Source organism: Pelodiscus sinensis, chromosome 2, assembly GCF_052426305.1.
Source record: "Pelodiscus sinensis isolate ZL-2025 chromosome 2, ASM5242630v1, whole genome shotgun sequence".
Taxonomy (NCBI): domain Eukaryota; kingdom Metazoa; phylum Chordata; order Testudines; family Trionychidae; genus Pelodiscus; species Pelodiscus sinensis.
The window spans coordinates 32,563,792-32,588,071 of NC_143053.1; the positions used below are offsets into that span (position 1 = coordinate 32,563,792).

General features: G+C 43.3%; 1 protein-coding gene across 4 annotated transcripts in view; it reads left to right on the forward strand.

The window, feature by feature from the left end:
- The window catches only part of ANGPT1 (angiopoietin 1), a 224,729-nt gene that overhangs the window by 190,842 nt on the left and 9,607 nt on the right, over positions 1-24,280 (forward strand). For all 4 annotated transcript variants that reach the window (XM_075920222.2, XM_075920221.2, XM_006113014.5 and 1 more), the window contains one exon: positions 12,888-13,018. In XM_075920222.2, coding sequence (XP_075776337.1) covers positions 12,888-13,018 — 131 coding nt within the window. The remainder of the gene's footprint in view (positions 1-12,887; positions 13,019-24,280) is intronic.

Genomic DNA, 24,280 nt, shown 5'->3' on the forward strand with positions numbered 1-24,280 from the left:
CTGCTGCTCTCACCCATTAGCTCACACCTGCCCTCCCAGAGTTGGGGACAGCACCCAAGAGTTCTGTCATCCTCTAATATTCACTGTAACCAATGAACTTTGCCTAGTGCTGGAAGGAGGGGCACAGTGGGACTGGGAGTCTAATAAGATCGTGACTAGAATCCAGTGAGGAAACTAGGGTGGGTGAGAGGAGAAGCAGATCTGAAGAGGAACTGGAATGTAGGGGGACAGTTGTGACTGGAAAGACAAGCATTCTAGAACAAGGAGCCAGCCAAGGAGCCAGAGAGGGAGAGACTGGAGGAAGGGTCTGGGAAGGCTGTATGGAGGGAGACTGTGACTGGATCAAGGCCCAAAGGAGAGTGACTAGAACTGAGAGCCAGTAGTAGGAAAGGGAGAAACAGATCACACAAGGAGCTGAGGCATGTAAACTGGGACTGGTAGGGCAAGGAGACTAAGGCTGAGTATGAGGACGAGGGAGAGACTGGTAGGGGGAAAACTGGGCTTCAAACAATTACCATAAAGGGTGAAACTAGGACTGGTTGGTCTAAAAGACTGGAATGAAAAGCCTGAAGAATGGAGACGAGGACTGGGTATGAAAGGAGGTGGGACTGGGGGGCAGAGACAGGTTGTAGGAGGCTAGGCAAAAGACATCAAGCTCGGAGTATGTGCACACTACCACATATTCCTCTGCTATCAGCAACTCTGAAATCTACTGACAAAGTCTGTGTCTTGTAACTTTTAGTGCTAGTCCACCCTGGTATTGCTAAACAGGGTGACTGGGTAACAAAATAGCATTTGAAATTCAATGTTGATAAGTGCAAAGTAATGTACATTGGAAATGTTATGCAAGCTGTATTTACAAACTGATAGGAGCTAAATTTGCTGTTACCAATCAAGAAAGAGATCTTGAAGTCATCATGGATAGTTCTCTGAAAACATCTGCTCAGAATATAACAGCAGGACTAGATCATAGGGGATAGATCACTCACAAAAAATGCCCTGTTCTGTTCATTCCCTCTCACTGACCACAACTAGAAGACAGAATACTGGGCTAGATGAGCAATTGGCCTGATGGTACAGCCATTCTTCTTATGTTTTATACATGATGGTGATGTCTTTAATTACATGATCACATTCTAGTTTTTCCACAGAAATTTAAAGTGTAGGGTTTACCATGTACCATGGTCACAATTAAAAAGTCTTTATTTCCCATCAGATACCACACTATTATCACAGCCATGGCCTATTGTAATTGTATGGAAAACTAGGGTCATTCTTGGCACTGAGTAAATTGCTCAGTTTGTTAATAGTGACTACAGTACACCGAGCATAAAAGGCACTTTTAATAAGAATAGGTAGAGGATGGAGCTATTTGTAGGGATTTTTGTTCTGTCTGAAAAAAAGCATGAGACTTTGGGTTTCTTTTATGGTATGAGATTTATTAATCGTTAATTATAATTGGTATTAATAAACAACATAAAATGGAATGTACTGAGATGTATATTCAACAATATTTTTCTCTTGATATTCTATTGGTATGTGGACAGTAACATACTGACAAGTGAGCCAACAGCCACCATTGGCCTCTGGGGAAGGGGAGGGGCTGCTCTGTGCCCCCAGAAGGGGCGGGTCCTCAAGCAGAAGGGGTGGAACCACAGATAGCTAGCACTCCACACTGCACAGAGCTTGGTGCCCTCCCTTCAACCCTCAGAGGTTATTTAAAGATCCCAGGGCTCCTGGCCATTGCTACTGCATCAGCCATGGAAGCTGGGAGTCCTGGGCCTCTTTAAATCGCTGGGTCCCAGAGCAATTGCCCCTTTTTCCCCCTCTTTTCTGTCAGCTGGTCTGCATACTAATATTGTCACTCCTCACTCCTTTCTGCTGTGTAGGAAAGAATGACTGAATGTCATATACACACGAATTAACAAACTATAAAAATAGATGACACCTCCCCCAAATGCACAGCTTAACATTATGTGGTATGCTCTGTTAGAAGTAATAATTATTATAACAATACATCATTGCAAGGGTTTGCAGTTAAACCTTTTTCTGAGACGTGGAAAGGGACCACCACTTTTTTATACCATACCACATAATTTTCAACCACAGCAAAGTGTGAATTCCTGCAGCATATAATGATACAAATAAAGGTCCTTCTACTGACAAAATGCCAAGTAGCACTTTACAGTGAAATAACATATACTTGTTATGTACAGAAACAAAGACGGAATTTCAGTAGTGTTTTTTTCATTACTTAATAAATGGCAATATACACTGACTTTCAAGAAACATTTATTATTGACACAATTATTTCAATATAATTAGGAGTGTGTGATAGTGTGATAAATACAATACTTTTAATGTACCTTGTAATTACAGTGACATTATTTTTATGCACATTGTCACTGCAGGGTAACTAAGGTGCTACATACCTGTGTTGATACTCAGACTTTTGTGATAAGTATCTTTGTGGTTGTTACCCTTGTAAAAGTTAGCATTTGATTTACCACATGGTGATACTTGAAATTGCCAATGTTTTCACTATACTTAAAGTAGGTAATTGTGATAATGCTTGGCAAACATTGGCAATAGGATACAATTTGCTTCTGCTGTATGACAAATTGTAATTGAAGTGGACATCACATTAATTCCACTGCAGTTACAATGTATACGGATATTGGTTGCAATGAGTGTGGCATTGACTCAGTAGCTTTATGAGTAGACAACATGAGTAGACAACATGAGTAGACAACAGTAGCTTCATGAGTAGACAACATAAAAGTGGGATATTTGGTGTGCATCTTTTTTGTACACTAACCATACTTCCAGAGGTGCAAACTCCACTGGATTTTCTTATCTGTCAGTGTAATCCAGATTTACTGAAGTCAGATGAAACAGTTAAACCACCTACAAGTAAAGTAAGAGCCAATCCCACACCCATTGAAACCAATAGCCATTTTTCCATTTATTTCAATGGGTGTAGGAAGGAACCCTTAATGGATGGACTTCAGCTATTAATAAGAATAATAATCAAAACCCAAAAAGTTCAGGAGTTCAGTAAAGATAAGCATCAGAATGTCTGGCTACTTATCCAAACCTTGGAAACTTTTCAAGAGTAGATTTTCTTTTGAGGTTCCCTGTGTTTTTGTGTTGAAAATCCCATGAGAACATATTTTGGCATTTCTCCTTCTGGTTCCAGCCAAAATGAAGAAGTGTAGAGAAGCAGGGAGAAAATACTGTTACATTAAATTAACCAAGTTTCTTCAAACTTGGCTTTGTTTGAATTCTGGGCAAATGTTCAGGCTCATTTTTTTAACTAGTTCATCCATTTCTAGCACTATCAAAAAAATTAGCATCATCTTAATTTACGTATGTGTTTGTCTCTGTTTAGGGTATTGCTCATCTTCCTTCCTGAAGGTTGGAATTAGGATGGACCCCTTACTTTGGAAATTAGTTCAGCCTGCAGTACACTGTATTGCATTAGCACAGAAACTTTAGTTTATGCGGAACAGGAAGTCTTTGGATATAGTCAGCACTGATTAGTAGAGCTGATCAGAAAAACACGGTATTTTCTTTTTTTGTGGAAAATTTCAGATTTCCAACCAAAACCAAAAAAGCTGTCACCTAAAACTCCAAAACTTTTTGGGCTTTCAATCAAAGGTTTATTTTTTCCACAAAAGCAGACATTTCTTGTTGGCAATTTTGTTTAGCCAATTTGCTACCGAAACTGTTTTGGTTGTTGAGAAGCCAGACTGTGAGCAGATTGTTCTGTTCACCAAACAAATTGTGACTGTTGCAGTTCTTTAGATTGGGCCTGTTCTAATTAACAGTGCTACATCAGCACTGCAGAATGCCTCTCTTCTAGCACTCTGACACTGAGCGCATCTCTGAACCTAGCAACACCCTGTATTGCATTGAACAGTTCTGGAACATCTGTATTACAAGCAGTAGAAGCAGTATGTGCTCGCTTGTTTCCTGGCCAGAATAAACATATTTTTTATATAAGCAGTGAGTTAGCTACTTCTGTCTCCATGCTGCAATAGTAAAGGCCATACAAATCCTTTTCCTGTATGCCAAATATACAACATTCCCTAAAAAATATAAAATCAAATAGAAGGCCTTCTCAAGTCATTTCACTGCTGCACATTAGGACATGCACACAGTGCCTGCCATGTGCAGGCATTTTGTTATCATTTTACCTTTGCAGATGACATACCCATTCTATGACTCTGCATACTAAAGGATATAGATTGCTGCTTGTATTTAGTAATGGCTGGCACATTTTGCTTGCATCAGCAGGCACATTAGTATTCTTTACTAATATCAAAGAATTCTGTCAAAATGAGTCAAGCATCAGGGAGAAGCAAACACAGTTTGGGTATGTCTACACTACAAAGTTAATTTGAACTAATGGACGTTAGTTCGAATTAACTTTAATAGGCGCTACACTAGCGCTCCGCTAGTTCGAATTTAAATCGAACTAGCGGAGCGCTTAGTTCGAACTAGGAAAACCTCATTTTACGAGGATTAAGCCTAGTTTGAACTAGCTAGTTCGAATTAAGGGGTGTGTACCCACTAAATTCGAACTAGTGGGAGGCTAGCCCTCCCCAGGTTTCCCTGGTGGCCACTCTGGCCAACACCAGGGAAACTCATCTGCCCCCATCCCGGCCCCGGACCCCTTAAAGGGGCACGGAATGGCTACGGTGCCCGTGCCAGGTGCAAGCCTGCCAGCACCCAGCCAGCAGACCCTGCACCTGGCACGGATCGAGCCACCCACCCGATGCTCCCCCAGTCCTCCCCCTTTTCCCAGGACCAGGCTGGCGGCTCCCGGGAGCTTGCCCGGGTCCGCAAGAGGCGGGCACCCTCCTGGACTAGTGCAGACATCGTGGACCTCATCCACGATCTCCACACTAGGCACAGGAAAGTGGCCAGCTACGGCAGGAGAGCTGCCAGCCTGGCCACCCAGGAGCAGGTGTGCAAGAGAATCAAGGGGGTCCACTGAGACCCCCCGACCCTGAGCCCTGAGCTTAGAATGGCCGTCCTGGGTCAGACCAAAGGTCCATCTAGCCCAGTAGCCGTCTGCCAACAGCGGCCAACCCTAGGGACCCTGGAGGGGATGAACCGAAGACAGTGACCAAGCCTTTGTCTCGTGCCATCCCTCTCCAGCCTTCCACAAACCTTGGGCAGGGACACCACTCCTACCCCCTGACCCAACCTCCATGACTTGATCTCACTTCCCTTTAAGCACAGCCCTCGGCTAGCCTGAGACAGCATCTCCACGCTCTAAGTCCTCCTCTGATGCCCTGCCGGCACTGCTTCCGGCCATCCTTAACCCCGGTTCAGGGTCCACTTAATGTGGACATGCTAGTTCGAATTAGCAAAACGCTAATTCGAACTAGTTTTTTAGTCTGGATCCGTTAGTTCGAATTAGCTTAGTTCGAATTAACTAATTCGAACTAAGTTACTTCGAATTAACGTTGTAGTGTAGACATACCCTTTCTTTAAATGGCTGTAAAAAAGAAAAACTATCTGGCTACATCTACACTGCAGGCTTTTTGCGCAAAAATGGCTGTTCTTGGGCAAAAACTTGCAGAGCATCTACACTGCACGTGCGTTCCTGCACAAGTAAATTTACAGTACAGCGTCAGAAAACAGGGCTTCTTCTGGAAGAGTTATTCCTCTCCCCATAAGGAATAAGCCCTCTTGCACAAGAGCTCTTCCACAAGAAGGCAGTGTAGACAGGCAACATGAAACTGCAGAGTGATCTGTGGTCAATTTGGTGGGTCTTAACTAGAGCCACTCAATCAACCTCTGGTGGATCAATCTCAGAGCATCGATTTAGGCTGTAGTATAGACATACGTTAAGTAATATTATTGGTTTTCTCAAACTGACAACTGAAAGTAACTCTCTTTATCCTTTAGATGCATGGCATTTCCACTTTAATGATTCTAGCAAGAACAGCAGGAGAGGTCATGAGATACTCTCATAATTTCAAGATGGCAAACAAACTAGAAAACTTCAAGATTCTGAGACAGCATTGTTGATAGAAATGGTTTTTGCCAACTTGATCTTCTAGTTAATTTTCTACTTCACTCTCATATTTTTCTCCTTTCCATAATGAGCAAAACTATCTTAGTGGTCCTCCCAGAATTAATGGCCCTGCCTCAGTAAATCCATTACTGCTTCTGCATCTGATTTCAGAAGAAAATTGTAGGAGTTTGTTTTCAGTTTACTTGCATGAGCACAATTCCTGCCTCCTTTACAATGTCTGAGCAAAACTGTTTTGTTCAGAGCAATTTGTGTAATTTTGTGGCCAGAATTCACCTTCTAGTACAGAAGCAGGATGAAGGTGGGTCATCTATGTAGCCACTACTACAGTCTATGAACAGGAGTGCCAACGTTAATCCTCGCCGTCCCACAGGAAAAGTGTTCAGAGCTGTAGGACAATGTGAGCACAGCACAATGAATGGCATGGTCTGTGCTTTTCGCCTGTGCTGGAGGCACATTAAACTCATTAAACAGACTGGCTAGGTGATCCAACTACTTCAAAGGCAAAGCTTGTGGTGTAAATTGGTATAAATGGATTTTTTTCAGGCTACTCTGTAGATGTTTGAGTAACACTTTTCAGATCTGTGCTTTCCACACACTATTCTTTGTTTTGGTTTCAAGTGCATGAAGATAATCATGTTGTGTCACTCAGGAAGAATGATGAAAAGCAACACAACTTAGGAGATTGCCTCTTGCTAGCCATTCTGTTTATATAGACCCCACACTGCCAATGCAGAAAATCATGTGGAAAAATGTTGTGGAGATTTGTAAGTCATTCCACATAAAAGGTAACAGTTGCAGACATTTTCAAGGTCCTGACCCTTTTTTACAGCATATAACAAAGGAAAATTACTGTATATGAATGGTTTCAGAGGTAGCTGTTTTAGTAGTCTGTTTCTGCAAAAATAACTCACGAAAGCTTGTGCCATAATAAAATTGTTAGTTTTTAAGGTGCCACTGGACTCCTTGTTGTTTTTGCTGTATGTGAATGAACAATGATATTAAATTGTTGTGTGATGGATTCTCTAAGTGAATGCTGGTAGCCAGTTGTCTTCTTCATTATGGTAGAATTTAATATGAAAGCCACATATAAATTGTTACCCTAGAGGTTCATTATATTATAGAAGCATGCTTTCTCTCCCTGCTGGCCCACTGCCATCCCTAGTAGTATATTGGTTGTGATTTTAATAACACTCACATTGGGCTTCTTTTATCTCAGCATGGAATAAGGCTCTCCCCACTCTAACCCTTTGCTCCACCTGCCTACATCTCGAATCTGGCTACAGTGTCATGCCCAGCCATTATTCTCTAGAAACTCCCCCATGTGAGTTAGTGCGCAAGCATAGTCTTGGGTCTGCAATCTACACTGTGGCTGGGCAGATGTGAGGACACACTTTTAATTACCCACCTGCTTTCCTTCCTGCTCAGAGCAAGCGAGACAGAACTTTTCATTCTGCCCTGTGGCAGAGAATTTAGGTCATTCTTGTTAATTTAGGATGGAGCCAAGGGACTTTGAAACCCTTATTAAGGTGGGTATGCATTTTATCATGTTTTATGGCTGGAGCTAGTGAAATGCAATGTAGTTAGGTGTCTTGTCCCAAAGTTGCACTGTGTGCTCATTTGTGGTATTTTACAGTTCCTTAGCGGAGGGAAAAGGTTATAGAAGGGATAAGAACAGGAAAGAAAGGGTGAAGTTTTCCAAAATGCCTCAGTTATTTTTCATCAGAACTCAATTAGACCTGCATTCCTAACTCACTAGGGTGTTTTTGAAAATTCAACCCTGTAATGTTATCAGTGTATTTTTATATTGCGCTAGAAGATTTACCTTGCATTGTTTGTATCCTTAACTCAAGCCCCTAAATTGTTCCGATCCTTAGCCAACCCCCTCTTTGGAGCTAGGTAGGCTTGGCTCCCCACCCAGCTGCTGGAAAGGGCCAGGACGAGGTGTGGCAGTCTTGCCCCAACCATTTGGGAGATAAGCCAGGCCAAGGATCTCCCTTTTCCCCCTCTCCTCCCAGCCAGTGAGTGGGGAACTGCTCCTGCTCTTGCCCCCTCCTGCCCTTTTGCCTCCTGCCCTCTTCCCCCACCCACTGGCCCTGGCTCTTTCCTCTTCCCCGCCCCCAGCTACCAGGGAGGGGAGCCCAGGTGAGGTTGTTCCTGGCTCTTGCTCCCCAGCCAGAGGGAGGGAGGCGGGCCTCGCAGACTCTGTGTTCTTCCTGCCTCCCCGCCCCCTCCTGGCCACCAGGATGGGGAAGGGGACTGCTCCTGGGCTTCTCAGGCCCTCCACTCTTCCCCCTGGCTGCCAAGGAGAGAGGGGGGCCTCTCAGGGGCCTCACAGGCCCTGCACTCTTCCCCTCAGCTTCTGGGAAATGGGGAATAGGGAGTCTGCCACATGGCAGCAGAAAACTGGAGAAAGGGGAGGGGGACAGTGCTCCCTCTAAGCTGCATGGCAGCACAGCTTCACAGGTGCGAAGCCCTGCCCAGTCAATCAGCTCCCTGCAGGGAGCTCTGAGCCTCTGACTGGGAGGGGCTGATTAATCACCTGTGATGATGTGCTGCTGCACAGCTTAGAGGGAACACTAGAGGGTGGAGATAGGGAGAGGCTGTTGGACACATCACTCTGTCATCCTGCAGGAAAAACGTTTGTATATATTATATAGAGAAAAAAAATCTGCATACGTCATTTAAATCAATGCTCTGGGGTGCGGCTGGAGATGTGGGGTTCAGTATGCAGGCTCCCCAGGGACAGAGACCTACCCAGCCTACTGTCACTGCAGCAGCTTGGGGCTAGGTGAGAAGTGCCTTTCCATGTCTGCTGCAGCTCCATTGGGAACAGCCAGGGGAGGAGTGCATGGCCCCTGGCTGGGGCAGTTCCAGGTTCATCTGCCCCTTGCTCTCCCCAGCCAGAGTGAGGAATGCAACAAACTGTGAACTTTGCCCTCTCCTGGAAGAAGGAGAGCAATGTTCCTGTATGAATCCCCATCCTCCCTGATGGACACCTGAGGAGTGGGAGGCTCAGGACAAGAACAGTTCCAACTAGGTGAAAGGAGGCACCTTCCATCTACATCTTTCATCTGCCTGGTGATTCTGTGTCTCTGTGCAGCTTAATGAGAAGCAATACCATTCCAGGCACGTCCCATTTTCCTGGAAGAACCACATTTTGACTTTGCTTTAAATTATTATAAGAGGTATCTCTACCAAAGTTGGTGGCCTTAGCACTTACCATTTAGGAGCACTCCTTGAACAGACAGACAGATGGACAGACAAACTTTCTCAAATATATTTACTTCAATTTGCGGTCAATGAAAATTAACTTCTCCTAGTATTTAACTAGCTTTCTTTTTAAATGTAGTTTGCTGAACATATATTATTCATGGAGCGAGGTGATCAGTGTCTTCATGGTTTTGGAAATTGATGATAACTTTAAAATGGCTTCAGCTGTAACTCAGAGATGGGGAACTTACCATTTAGGGCCAGATTCTGATATATTAATTCACACTGAATAGTATTTTACTCATTTGGCTGATGTGTTGTGACCCAGGAACCTCTTGGTGCCTCTGATAGAGCACCTAAAAGCTACAGAGGGTCTGGTATTTGCATTTTAGTTTACCAAAGAATGTCATGAAAGGTGGCTAAGGAGTAAGTCAAATGTTAAAGGTGGGATGTGGAAACAACATAGAATTGTGCAACACTAGAACTGGAAGGAGCCCCCTGCAAGTCATCAAGTCCAGTCCCCTGCCCTCACAGCAGGACTGGATCATATAGTTTGTCTAATCTGCCCTTAAAAATCTCCAGTGATGGAGATTCCACAACCTCCCTACGCAATTTATTCCAGTGCTTAACCTCTCTGACAGCTAGGAAGTTTTGAAAGCACATAGGAAAAAACAAGCCATGGAAGTTGAGGCAGAATATCCTGTTGCAAAAGGAAACAGTCTCAGGGGGACTATTATGAAAACACCAGGGAAAAACTTGGGGCAGGCTATCACAGAGGAGTTTGAAGAATGCTTTGTTAATTAAGTTTGACCTTTAGGGTGTGTCTAGACTAGAGGGTTTTTTCAAAAAAGTGGCCTTTTTTTGAAAAAACTTCCCCTGCGTCTAAACTGCTGCTACATTCTTTCAAAAGTAAATCGAAAAAATGTGGAAGTTTTTTCAATGGCAAAAAAACCTCGTTTTACAAGGAAGAATGCCTTTTTTCGAAATGCTCTTTTGAAAAAAAGCGCTATGTAATGCAAACTGTGCTTTTTTGAAAGAGAGCATCCAGACTGCCTGGGTGCTCTCTTTTGAAAAAGTGGCCTGCTTTTTCGAAAGTACTGATTGTAGTCTAGACGCTCGTTTTCGAAAGAGGCTTTTTCTAAAGTATTTTTCGAAAAAGCCTCTTTCAAAAGAGGCTTGCAGTCTAGATGTAGCCTTAGAAGCTACATTATAATTTTGGTTTAACCATTTGTTTCCAATGGTGTTACTTTCTTTCCCTTGAAGCTCTGTTCTGTGACAATAAAGTTAGCCTTGTTTTGACCACAACTAAGTGCTGGATGCTGACCTGACTCTTACAATCTGGTTTGTGCACCATTCCTTTGGGGATAGCTACTCTAAGCGGTCTGGGAGTGTTCTGTGAAACAGGGTGGAGCACGCTTAGGAGCACTTGGAGACCTCTGTGGTTGGTGTGTGCCTTTTGTTCATGTGTATAGACGGCAAGGTCTGCCAAGATCTGGAAGGCAGAACTTGTGTTGCCAGACACTGGTGGTTTCAGGGAGCTGAGGCACGGAAGGCATATACATGACTTTCTTACACTAAAGCAAGTGGTGTTGAGGTGCTACACAACCCTGGAAGTGCTACTTGTGTACTGAATATGAGGCCCTCTCCTACCAGATCCACTCACTTCAGTTTGATAGGTTAGCTTTACCCACCTCTAGCTACTAGTAACCTACCTAAAAAACAGAGCCACGGAAAAGTCAGATTGCAGAGCTGAGTAGGATGTTTATAACATATCAGAATAGGAGCATAAGCTTGTAAATAGCCTGTTCCTCCAAGGAAAAGTAAACCACAGACATCTCAGTGATTGCCCAGTAATTTGTCATTCTGTTATAGTATTTGTATGATGTTATTGGGACTAAGTGGGGTTTATGGTGTGGTTTGTTAATAAAACGATCTGGCCAGCACTGTCTTTAATGATTGAATAAAACAGCATTCACTTTATTTTAACTGACATAAGCCGCCTGTGAGCTTGGTGTTGCTGCTGCACTGCTGACATGAGCAGCAGAAAGTAACCTTGTAGCATGCGCTGGAGTCATTTTTCTATCAACACAATCTCGGAGAAATTGATTTTGCCCTTCAAAAAATTAAGTGCAGCTAGTAAAAGAAGTCATCAGTGTCTAGCCTAGTGACTATAAATAGAACCAATTCCAGCCTTTTGGGGGTTGATACAAAACAAAGAATTGAATGTGGGTAAAGGTAGCTCTTAGACTAACTGGCCCCAAAGTTCAGGTGTCCCTCAGTGCAAGAATGTGCTAAGGGAAATCGCTAATTGATTCTGTGATTGAACAACTGCACTAGGCTTTGGCATTTCTGATTCTCTGGCATTCAGTATATTTTATTTACATTTTTAGAGCTTTTTAGGCTTTTCTCATTTCTTTTTTCAATGTTGGTGTAGCCGTGTTGGTCTCAGGGTATGAAAGTGACAAGGTAGATGTCCAATATCTTTTATTGAACAAATTCTGTTGGTGGAAGCTGAAAGATTTCAAGCTACACACAGCTCTTTGTCAGGCCTGAGAAAGGCAGCAGTGTCTGAGCTACATACAAGTTGGGACAGATTGTTGAGCAAAGAGGTAATGCTTGTTGTAGGGGGTCACTTAAAATAGGTAACTGGATGTTAGATTGTTATACTTGCTGTAGGCAGTTAAGGGTAGCAGGCAGTATGGCGTGTTACAAATAAGCCATAAAACCTGGTAAGTCCATAGCTTTTGCTCTGTAGCAGAATTATGAATTGAAGTTCCCAGGCTCACCTTTTGAAGGTGTTTAGTAGGTTTCTTTTGAGGGCAGGTATTGGAAGAGCTGCATGTACATGTGAGAGCTCTTTGTGAAAGTGTTTGTCCAGTGGCAATATGGTGCTTTTGTCTTGTTATCATTTTTCTGTGGTAGAGTAAGGAATTGAGTCCAGATCTCTGGCTAGATCATTAACCATTGGATCATCTGTCCCTTCTAAAAATTCTGGATTTAATTCAAACCATGGCAGGGAAAAGTTTTCAATGCAGTGCCTGGGAATTAGCATCTCCACATCCAATAACACTAAATATAAATTACATGTGTAGCAAAATTCCTGTGTCATGCTAAAATATACACCCGATTCCAGGTACACAGAGTAGAACCTTATTCTGCAAACAATCCCAATTATTACAATTCATGGTGTCACAATGAATTGTACCTCACTTTGCAATTAGTCCCATTCAAACTACAGGGGAAATTTGTCAGTCAGCATGAGTAAGAGAAGGGGACAAAATTGAGCCATGTATGAACAATGCCACCATGTAAATCCATACCTTCTTTTGCCTTTGCTTTCTCCCTTCACCATCTTTCTTCCCCTCTCCTCTGTATCCCAGTTTATATAATTTGTAACGAAGTTTGGTCAGTGATAGAACTAATGTCCTAGTGAAGAAATGTTGAAACATCCTGGATTTCTTCATCTTACCCTGACAACAAACTGATTGAGCCAAAACCCAAGACATTTGTGAGGTTTCTGTAATCTTTAAGTGTGTGTATCACCACAAAAGCCAATCCTACCATGGAAATCTGGATTTTTTACTGTTACCTTTGGTGATATGACTTTTTGCTTTGACTTTTTCAGGCTGTATCTAAAAGGTCACTCAGGAACAGCAGGAAAGCAAAGTAGCCTGATCTTACATGGTGCTGATTTCAGTACTAAAGATGCTGATAATGACAACTGCATGTGCAAATGTGCCCTCATGCTAACAGGAGGTAAGCACACTACCATGAAGGCATGCTCTCTATATACTTTAATCTGCTGTGCATTTCTAAACTGGCCATGATGAAGCAACTTTGGGGGAAAGATGATGTGCAGTGCTCTGAGAGATTCCTTGAGAGGCTGTTACTTTGGGCACTGTGATTGTGCTCCCCAAAGTGCCTGCTATGTGCTGTAGAAATATGTACACTCTGGTATCCAAAAGTTTACAGTCTAATTTGAAACAAGCTGCAACAAGTGGTGGCAAACAATAGAAGGGAAAGGTGGAAAGAAAATGAAAGAGAGTAAAGGAGATGGAGATGAGAGATTGGGGGGGGGGGGAAAGGAAGGGGGAAAGAAGAGAAGGAGAAGGGAAAGGTTAAGGGCGTAGGGAAGGAGAAAGATCAGAAATGGGAAAGAGAAAGAGAGTGTTAGAGATAAGAAGAGTAGACACAGAACAGTTCAGGCAAGAGAGCTGGATGGAGTCAGAAGAAAATAAAACGCAGAAGGGAAGCCTATCAAGATATTCAGGCCTATTTTACCCCCAGTTCTTGTATAGGTATAACTGTTTCCATTTACAGGTGTGATATTTTTAAATAAATAATGGATATGGACACAACCCCAATAGAGATACAACGTTAGAGGTGACAAACTGCTACAGCTTATTGCCCTTCGCAGACAGGACTATCCATACTGGTATAGATTATTTGGAGCAATTCAGACTAAACCAAGAGGAATGGTCTCCTTTCTCAAGCAACTGCCTCTGGGGAGCTCCCTGCGGTTTATTTTGGCTTTAGCATGGTAGGTTAGTCAGCCCTTATAAACTTAAGCTATGTCTACACTAGTGCCTTGGTGAGTAAAACTGGTCATATGTGTGAAAAAAAAAACCCAACCCAACCAGCCTCAGGTTCATTGAGAAAAGCACACATGTGGACAGTGCAGTGTTGGCAGGAGATGCTCTCCCACCGACATAGCTACAGGCAGTCCCCGAGTTACGCGGATCCGACTTATGTCGGATCCGCAGTTACGAATGGGGATTTTCTCGCCCCGGAGGAATGGAGCTGCAGGACACCTGGTCCCGCCGCCCGCCTCCTCCGGGGCGAGAAAAGCTGCTCCCCATCTCCCTGGTCTGCTGGGGGAGTCAGCAGACCAGGGAGACACAGAGCAAAGCGGCGGAGGACCCAGGCCGAACCTGCGGCGCTGATCTGGAAGCGCCGCGGGTCCGGCCCCGGGTCCTCCGCCGCTTTGCTCAGCATCACCCTGGTCTGCTGGGTGGGGGGGCACTAGCTGTGTTCCCACCCAGCAGACCAGGGAGATGTGGAGCAAAGCCCGGGGCCTGTGGTAGAGCAGGTGGGGCGCTGCCGGTTGGTCCCGCAGCACCGCTCCTTGGCGCTACTGGACCAACCCGGCAGCACCCGAGCTACTCTGCCCCAGGAGTCCTGATTCAGCCGCTGCTGATCAGTTTCAGCAGTGGCTGAATCAGGGCGCCTGGGGCAGAGCAGCGGGGGTGCTGCTGGGTTGGTCCAGTAGCGCCGAGGAGCGGCCGTGGTACTGGACCAACCCAGCAGCACCCGAGCTGCTCTGTCCCAGGCGTCCTGAAGTCAACCGCTGCTGAAACTGACCAGTGGCTGACTACAGGAAGCCCAAGGCAGAGTTGCTCTGCCCCGGGCTTCCTGGAATCAGCTGCTGATCAGTTTCAGCAGCAGCTGACTTGGGGACGCCTGGGTTCTTAAGTTGAATCTGTATGTAAGTCGGAACTGGTGTCCAGATTCAGCCGCTGTTGAAACTGATCAGTTTCAGCAGCGGCTGAATCTGGATGCCAGTTCCGACTTACATACAGATTCAACTTAAGAACCAATCTACAGTCCCTATCTTGTACGTAACCCGGGGACTGCCTGTACTGCTCTTCAGTGTGGGTGGTTTAACTATACCGGCAGGAGAGCTCTGTGCTATCAGCATAGAGCAGCTACATGGGAGGCTGCAGTAGTACTGCTGTGGGGCTGTGAAGTCTGTATTGTAGACATAGCCTTAGTCTGTTGTAGAGCTATAATTCCAACGGGCTCTGAAAGACACAGGTATATTATGCTGAATCCTGACTATACGTTAACAGAAAAATCCCTCTGTCATCTAAGAGTATGTCTACTCTATAGAATTGTTAATCTAAGTCACATGGACTTAAGCAGAGCAGAGCTCAGCACAGATAAGTGAAAAAACATTTTGCCTGCACATCCACATTCACAGATGCAGATATCTGTGGACACAAAGCAGATATTCCTGGATTTGCAGAGCTCTACTTATAACCCCCACAGTAATTAAATCACTTTTGCCTGTCCACACTGCGCTCCTTATGTCAGTGATCCACAGCCTCACCAAGAGTGATTTAACTGTCAGTGTGAGGCATTGTGGGGTGGCATCTGAAAGGCAGCAGCAGTCAATGTAAGCAAAGCAGTGTCTACATGGACACAGCGTCAACCTAGCTACGCAACTTATGCCTTTCATGGAAGTGGGGTTATTAAGTTGATGTAGTGGGCAAGTTACATCAGTAGGGGATGCATTTTAGTGTGGATACTTAGGGCACGTCTACACAGCAGGGCAAAAGTTGAATTAAACTACGCAACTTCAGCTACGTCAACTGTGTAACTGAAGTCAAAATAGCTTACTTCGGCTTTTGGAGCTGTCTACGCAGCAGGAAGTGGAAGGACGAACACTTGAACCTCGACTTCCCTTACTCCTTGTAAAATTAGGGTTACAGGAATCAGAGTGAGAAGTCCGCCAGCTCACCATTATTTCAAAATAATAGCTTGCTGTGTAGACATGCTGTTTGTTATTTCGGAATTACGTCAGTTATTCTGAAATAAAGCTTCTGTGTAGACTTACCCTTACAGAGTTAGCTCCATGTAAGCTGCCTTACGTCAGCCTACCTCTGTAGTGTAGTCCCAGGCTAAATATACTGGCGAGGTAAACAAAAGAAGAAAGCAGGAAAGAGGTGAACTGCCAAATTCAGAGTAAAGTTCAAATAGGAAAAAAAGCAACTAAATGCAATTAGTCTACAGGGATAATTTAAACAGTTTTATAAGTAAAATTGTTTGAGTAATGTATTGTTTTATAAAAGGGTCAAGACCTTAAGACACTAATTGTTTTTTCACTTAATCTCTAAATATTTCACCCTTTTACATTTCTCTTCACACATTCTACTGCATTTTCCCAATGGTCTTGATTTTCTCACTCCTTGAGAAATATCAATTAAATCTTTCAAAACAAGAACATTCAGTCGATTGATTCCAATTTTATGTCACAACAAAGGGGCAGAGTAAGAAAAGTGACTGTGATGACAGTTTGTTAAAAAAGCCCTCTGAAAAAAAACAAGGATTGAGCTCTACTGAAGATTGTCAAGCCCTCTGTTGCTTTTGGCAGCCCCACAGACAGCACTTTAATTATGAATCATGTGAACTCTACAAGCAGGTTTCTGGCTATCTTGAGAGCTTAGGGGATCCTGTAACCTCTGTGAGATGAACCCAACATATTTGTGTCAGGAATAAGGACTGAAATAAACTGCAGATAAAGTTTGTGAGATGGTTGTAGTCAGAGCTGAAAATAGAGATATAAAGAAGGCCCATGTGGCGCTCTCAGTGATCTTATTAGCTGCCGCTTCCCATCTGGTGCACATCAAAAGTGTTATCCCAAAACAAGATTAAATACCATGCAGCAGCCTCATCAGAAGAGCTATTTCACATGTCAAATGCCCTGAGAAGTTGTGCTATATTTATTCACCCTACTTCAGGGTGATTTTGGGGAAAAGCATTCAATGGCACAAATTGGAATTAAATACCCGGCTCCCACTAATTTTAATTGACAGGCGGGCTGGTTCCAGAGAGGGATTTATTTAAGAGCTGAACTTTAGACCTCATACCCTCACTCAGATGCCCCATAACCCTGCAGACATCTAAAGCCTTTAGATATCTACGTTTCCATAGGTAAACTCTTCTAGGTACCTAAATATTTGGATGTGTGCATGCACACAGCTACCCAAGTTCTGTTGTCCAGTTTGTACCTAAGCCTGGCAAGACTGCATACTGTGTTTGATGGATATGAGCTTGCATTCAAGAAGTCCATGCATAGAGTTCAGGAAGCAGAACAGAAATGGAAAGCTTTTGGCAACAAAGTATCCACTCTCCAGAAAGCCATTTTTAGACACTTTGAAGAATAAAACAGTTCAGAGAAGCTCCCACTCTAGGACCTAATGGCCAGGAGTAAACACCCAGCATACTAAGAATTACAGTACATCTGGTGAAATGATGGGCAAAAGAGAATGGCTGAGAGGTGTGAGCCATAATTTCAAACAGGCCTCAATAGTCTTATACTTTAACCATTTGTGCATGCAAAGCCTGCATTTGTGCATACTAACTGGATATTTTTCCCCAGAGACTACCCGAAAATGCTGTTTCCACCACCCCTTTTGGGGTAGAGTAGGGTTTTTGTTTGTTTGTTTTGATTTTACAAGTGCTGGTTTTAAGTATATGAAATTTATAAATGGAATTTCAGAGAAATTGACCGATAATACAGTCATCCCAGTGTTTACATAGGCAGCTGTTATTGTTTATTATAGTTATAGGCTATTTTTACAAGAAAGTTTAGTGCTAATCTCACACACAGCACAGACATTCAGGACATAGGTGAGGCAGCAGAACACCTGAAATCTCTCATACAAAAGCAAGTATATCTGAAGTTTTGAATGTTTTTTTAATGAAAGTTAGTTGGTTTCAAATTTCACAGCTTTTCACTAGAAGAAACAGCATCTTTTTAAAACAATAAAAGGCAGCAATTAACAAAGCATATTGCAGAAGAGCAGTTGCCCACAGTGGGGAATCAATGCTTATTTCTTTAGATGGTTTTAAATCAACGTACCAATAATTATCTAAAACATTGTTTGTATAGACAATATAATCTATGACTTAAAGTTGTTTATTATTGGCAGAGCTGGTGCTAATCATAGACGTAAGGTTACTTGACATTTCCCATACACATAGGCTGTGTCTAGACTGGCAAGTTTTTCCCCAAAGGCAGTTGCTTTTGCAGAAAAACTTGCCAGCTGTCTACACTGGCTGCTTGAATTTCCGCAAGAACACTGACTTTCTACTGTCTGAAATCAGTGCTTCTTGCGGAAATACTATGCTGCTCCCGTTCGGGCAAAAGTCCTTTTGCGCAAAGCTTTTACACAAAAGGCCCAGTGTAGACAGCTCAGATTTGTTTTGCGCAAAAAAGCCCCGATCATGAAGATGGCGATCGGGGCTTTTTTGCGCAAAAGCGCGTCTAGATTGGTCACGGATGCTTTTGCACAAAAGTGCTTTTGTGGAAAAGCGTCCATGCCAATCTAGACACTCTTTTCCACAAATGCTTTTAACGGAAAACTTTTCCGTTAAAAGCATTTGCGGAAATCATGCCAGTCTAGACGTAGCCATATAGTTATTAGAGATAGTTTAACCTAAAAAAATTAGAAAGCTCTTTTCAGGTGGCAGAAGCAACTACAAGTCTTGATGCTTACGGAGACGTGTATAAATTGTCTACAATTTTAACACAAATTTCCTTGCAAGGTTAGTTGTGTTAGTCTGTATCTGCAAAAACGAGGAGTCTTCTGGACCCCTAAAGACTGGCAGATTTATTTGGGCATAAGCTGTTGTGGGTAATACCCACATTGTCAGATGCATAGTGGATTTTACCCACGAAAAGGTTATGAAAGTCTGTTCATTTTTTAAGTGCCACAGGGCTACACATTTTCTTAAATTTCTCTGCTCCTTCTTCCTTTTAGTGAACAAGAAGCTTGCTTTTCCTACCTTTTTGCCTACTTCTCCTCTTCCTGACTCACTCCAGTGGCTGACTTGCAGGACCTGGACATCACTGTAGACCAGGGCTACTCAACTTTGGAAGCCCCAGGGGCCACAGTGATACAGCATATGCCGTGGGACGCAACTTAAGTGTGGTTGCATATGCATGCAAATAAATATGCAAATATATGCAAATAGCTTATTTCACACTGACAGGCATGAGTACAAAGATTAAAGCCAGACTGCACCACGTACAGGCCCCATTTAAGTCAGTTCTGCTGATAATAATGAAATGCAATATTTACCCGATTTCCACCCATATGACAGCACTTTTAATGAGCAATGACAGTCCAGGAATTTAACTACTAAAATGCATATTAGTAGTAGAAGACCATTATATTGACTGTTTTTTTGTTTTGGCTCCCACCCGCGAGCCACACATTGAGTCCCATGTAAACCCAAACTGAACCGCAGGCCGCAATCAAAAAGGCTGCAGGCTGCATGTTGAGTAGCCCTGCTGTTTACAGTACGTGAAAACCTCTTCCTGCAACTGCCATAAAAAAATCATTTAAAATCTATGGTGTTATGTCTACACTACAGCACTAATTTGAACTAACTTAATTCGAATTAGTTAATTTGAACTAAGCTAATTCGAACTAGTGCATCTAGACCTAAAAACTAGTTCGAATTAGCGTTTTGCTAATTCGAACTAGCATGTCCACATTGAGTGGACCCTGAACCGGGGTTAAGGATGGATGGAAGCAGTGCCGGCAGGGCATCAGATTAGGACTTAGAGCATGGAGCTGCTGTCTCAGGCTATCTGAGGGCTGCGCTTAAAGGGACCCGCCCCCACCCCGGACAGACAGTTCTCAGGGGTTCCCTGCTCGCTTGTCTAACTCGATAAGGGACAGCAAAGCAGTCCTGGCTTGGAGAGCCCTGAGTGCCCACACTCGGCACATCACAGCACTAGGCCATCAGCCCGGCTGCACTTGCCACAGGCTGCCATCCGGGGAGGGGGGTCAATCGGGGGGCTGCAGGAGAGCTTCCACCCCGTGGAGGCCACAGAGCCACCCCAGTCCTCCCCATCGGGGGCTCGTACCCCATTCCTCCCTCACCTCCTTCCACTTACCCCTCCTTAGCCCCCCTTCCTGATGTACAAAATAAAGGACACTTGTGTTCAAAAATAGAAACTCTCTTTATTGGACAAAACTCGGGGAGACTGGGAAAAGGAGGTGGGAGAGGGGAGGGCAACTAAAATGACCAGAGGTTTGGAACAGGTCCCATATGAAGAGAGGCTAAGGAGACTGGGACTTCTCAGTTCTTCATTAGTTCCCATAATAGACGGACTAGAGGACACCAAATGAAATGAATGGGTAGCAGGCTTCAAACTAATAACAGAAAGTTCTTCTTCACAAAGCAAATAGTCAACCTGTGGAACTCCTTGCTGCAGGGGGCTGTGAAGGCTAAAACTAGAACAGAGTTTAAAGAGAAGTGAGATAAAGTCATGGAGGTTGGGTCCATGGAGTGCTATTAACCAGGGGGTAGGAATGGTGTCCCTGCCCTCTGTTTGTGGAAGGCTGGAGATGGATGGCACAAGACAAATGGCTTGGTCATTGTCTTCGGTCCATCCCCTCCAGGGTCCCTAGTGTTGGCCGCTGTCGGCAGACAAGCTACTGGGCTAGATGGACCTTTGGTCTGACCCAGTACGGCCATTCTAAGCTCAGGGCTGAGGGTCGGGGGTCTCACTGGACCACCTTGATTTTCATGCAAACCTGCTCCTGGATGGCCAGGCTGGCAGCTATCCTGCCCTAGACGGCCACTTTCCTATGCCTAGTGTGGAGGTTGTGGATGAGTTCCACAATGTCTGCACTAGACCAGGAGGGTGCCCGCCTCTTGCGGACCTGGGCGGGAGCCGCCAGCCTGGTCCCGGGAAGAGGGGGTGGGGTGGGGGGCATCGGGTGGCTGGCTCGATCCATGCCAGGTGCAGGGTCTGCTGGCTGGGTGCTGGCAGGCTTGCACCTGGCACAGGCACCGTAGCCAGACCGTGCCCCTTTAAGGGCTCCGGGGCCTGGAGGGGGGCATAAGAGTTTCCTTGGTGGTGCCCAGAGTGGCCACCAGGGATAGCTGGGGAGGGCTAGCCTCCCACTAGTTCGAATTAAGTGGCTACACAGCCCTTAATTCGAACTACTTAATTCGAACTAGGCGTTAGTCCTCGTGGAATGAGGTTTACCTAGTTCAAACTAAGCGCTCCGCTAGTTCGAATTAAGTTAGAACTAGCGGTTTGCTAGTGTAGCACCTATCAAAGTTAATTCGAACTAACGTCTGTTAGTTCGAATTAACTTTGTAGTGTAGACATACCCTGGGTTACTGGATGACATGAACATATCTTGATGCCATGACAGATTCCAGGGTTATGTCCTCACCAGGAATATGTATCCTCCTGTCTCACAAAGAATATAGCAGGAGAGGGGGAGTTCACAAATGAGTGATGACAATTATTAGGAACATAGAAAAGCTTTCAAAGACCAGAGTCAGAAAAGGCTGGGATTGTTTACCTACAACAGGAGATTAACACAATAAGTAATGGATGGTATAAAGAAGGTAGATCGCCAATTGGGCACTCCTTTTTAACCATTTTATAACACAAAGTCAATTAAATGGGAAGGCAGCCTATTTAAAAGTGATAAAAAGAAATTATATCCCTATACAAGATGTCTATGAAACTCTCTGCCACATGCTATCCATGAATAACCAGGATATCCAGAAGCAAAATACAGGACTATGTAGCACTTTAAAGACTAACAAGATGGTTTATTAGATGACGAGCTTTCGTGGGCCAATAAACCATCTTGTTAGTCTTTAAAGTGCTACATAGTCCTCTATTTTGCTTCAGCTACACCAGACTAACACGGCTACATTTCTATCAGGATATCCAAGGTTGCTATAGTTTATTAAAAACAAACAAGGTCTTTGGAAGAAGTGATCCTTCCAACTTCAGGAATAATCCAACCTGTAAGTATTGGGCATTCAGAAGAAGATTGCTCTGGGTCAGTCTTTTACCTACAGGATTTCTTCCTCTGAAACTTCTGGTATTGGTGAAGACAGGCTACTACATGGACTGGACTGACCCAGCATGGCAATTCCTTTGTCTTCCTTTGCAGCTCTCTGGGAAACCTCCACTTCATTCTTCCTCCTTTCTTCCCTCACAACTCTTTAAAAAAAAAAAAAAAAAAGCGCCGCTCTCTGCCCAAACACACAACCATGCTGATAATCTGGTTGGTGGCCCAGCAACACCTCAGATGAATTCAAAGTAGAGAACTCTGACATGAGAGGATTTTGGGACACCTGTTAGGGCTTGTAGGGGGATATGGGAAGAGGCCTCTCAGAATAGTGAGCAGGAATGGAGAGGAATTAAAAAAACTAAAGGAGGGAAGATTAAAAACACATTATTGCACTAATGACAAAATTGTCTCTAAAAAAGCCCATGCATATTCATACTTGTAAGTATGTGGTATAATAAAACACACAACTAAAAATAAAAGGGGAATTAAGAAAAGAAAACTTTGATGGAATGTTTCACAACTCCCCTTATGAAATATAATGCCTCTCAGTGCTTTTTTAATTAGTACCATTTCAGAATTGTATTTTCTTTGGGCAGTGTTTGGAGGACACCACTGAATGCAAAAACCCCAGATCCAGTCCAATCTTCCTTCTGTTTTTGTTCCTGCAAACTTAAATGGCAACTAATGCAGCTTGCCATGTCTATATTGAGGTACTGTAAACAGAATCCAGCTGCATCTGTGTTCCAACTTTGAAACATGAACATTAGTTTTTTTCTGTTTAGGTTTGTCTTACATTTCTACAAGATTATGCTATAGTTACAGTAAAACATCAGTTACACAGCTTTCTCCTTCTTTGGTTATTAGCCCCGAAGGTATAGCTTTGTAATCAAAGAGAGGTCAAATGTATCAAAATAAAAGTTTGCCAGAGTTTATCTGGCATAAATCTTCCCCACAAGATTTGAGTATGAAGTGTTACTTTTGAAAAAAAAAACCACTGAGTAATATCCAAAATGTAAGAAATTACTTTACAAGACTAAAAACATAAATAACATAGGTCTGAAGGCAAAGGACAGAGTAAACACTGGATATGTATACTACTCACTGTCACTATTGTATCCATTGGTTTAAAACCACCAAACAGTGGATTTTTATCATCATTATCACATACAACTCTAAGAGCAGAATCTGCTGACACTGTAGGAACAACCTAGGAATTATGCACTGCACAAAAAGACTCCCATTTTTGAATTCCAGCTCAAGAAGATGGACTGGGAACAATGAACACTGAACATTAACAAGCTTCATCTTTGTTTGCAAGTTGTAGAATTGTTCCATTGAGCCAAGGAAAGCTCATATCACTAAATATGTGCACTGCTTGATCATTATCTGGTCCTGGTAGAATTCTACTGGTGCTGCTTGCAACAGGCTCGCAGATGTTTCTGTGCATGTGGAGAAGTTGAGAAGTCAATGACTTGTAAATTTAAAAAGGGACCAGGTGATTCACAATTGGAAAGGAAAAGATCCAGGTTTTATTTTTATCAGGCTAGCAGTGGAAACTTATTACTTAATTTTTCTTGGGACAGATACTGCCTCTCTTCCCCATGGTCATGAAAGGCACTGAAGGATTCACACTCCGGGGTTGCTGCTGTATTTAGTCCTAACTATGCAACACTTACAGCACAAACAAAGAATCCATCTGCAAAGCCTTAGCCAGCCATAGAGAAGGGGACTTGGTACTCTGCACTTTGAAAGGGGGGATTCGTTCCTTCTTCTCCCTCAGTCTTAGTTGAGCATCTTTAAATCAGACCCTGTTTGTCAATGCCAAAACTTAAACTGACTTCAGAGGAGCCAAGATTTCTTTTGAGTATTGCCAATTTTGCTGATAATTGGTGTTTTTCTTTAGTCCTCACTCCTCCACTGATGAAAATATCAGTTTAATTCTATAAACAAAGTAGTAATAAGTCTTTAGCACTATGCCACAGCAAAAAGTTGGAAATCAGAACCTTTAAGGTTCAAAAAAAAGGAAAGAAAAATAAAAGTAACTCAAGATTTATTTTTTTTAAACTTCCATGATTTTTAAACACCTCTCTTTTGAGGTGTCTGACTCATGATTTTTTAATAACTTCAGGATGGCAATACTGTAGTCCACAAAAACCATGATTTCAGAACCATCTTTTTGTGCATATAAACTACTGTGAGTCACCATGTTTTTACAACCAGTGTTAACCTTCGAATCCTTTGCTCATCCATTCAATTTGTGTGTACCTGCCACTTGTTGCATATTCATTTAAATTAGACTGTCAATTCTATGAGAGAAAGACTGTCTCTGACTCTGTGTTTCTACAGCACTGATAACAATGAACTTCTGTATATTACCATACTATGAATAAATAAT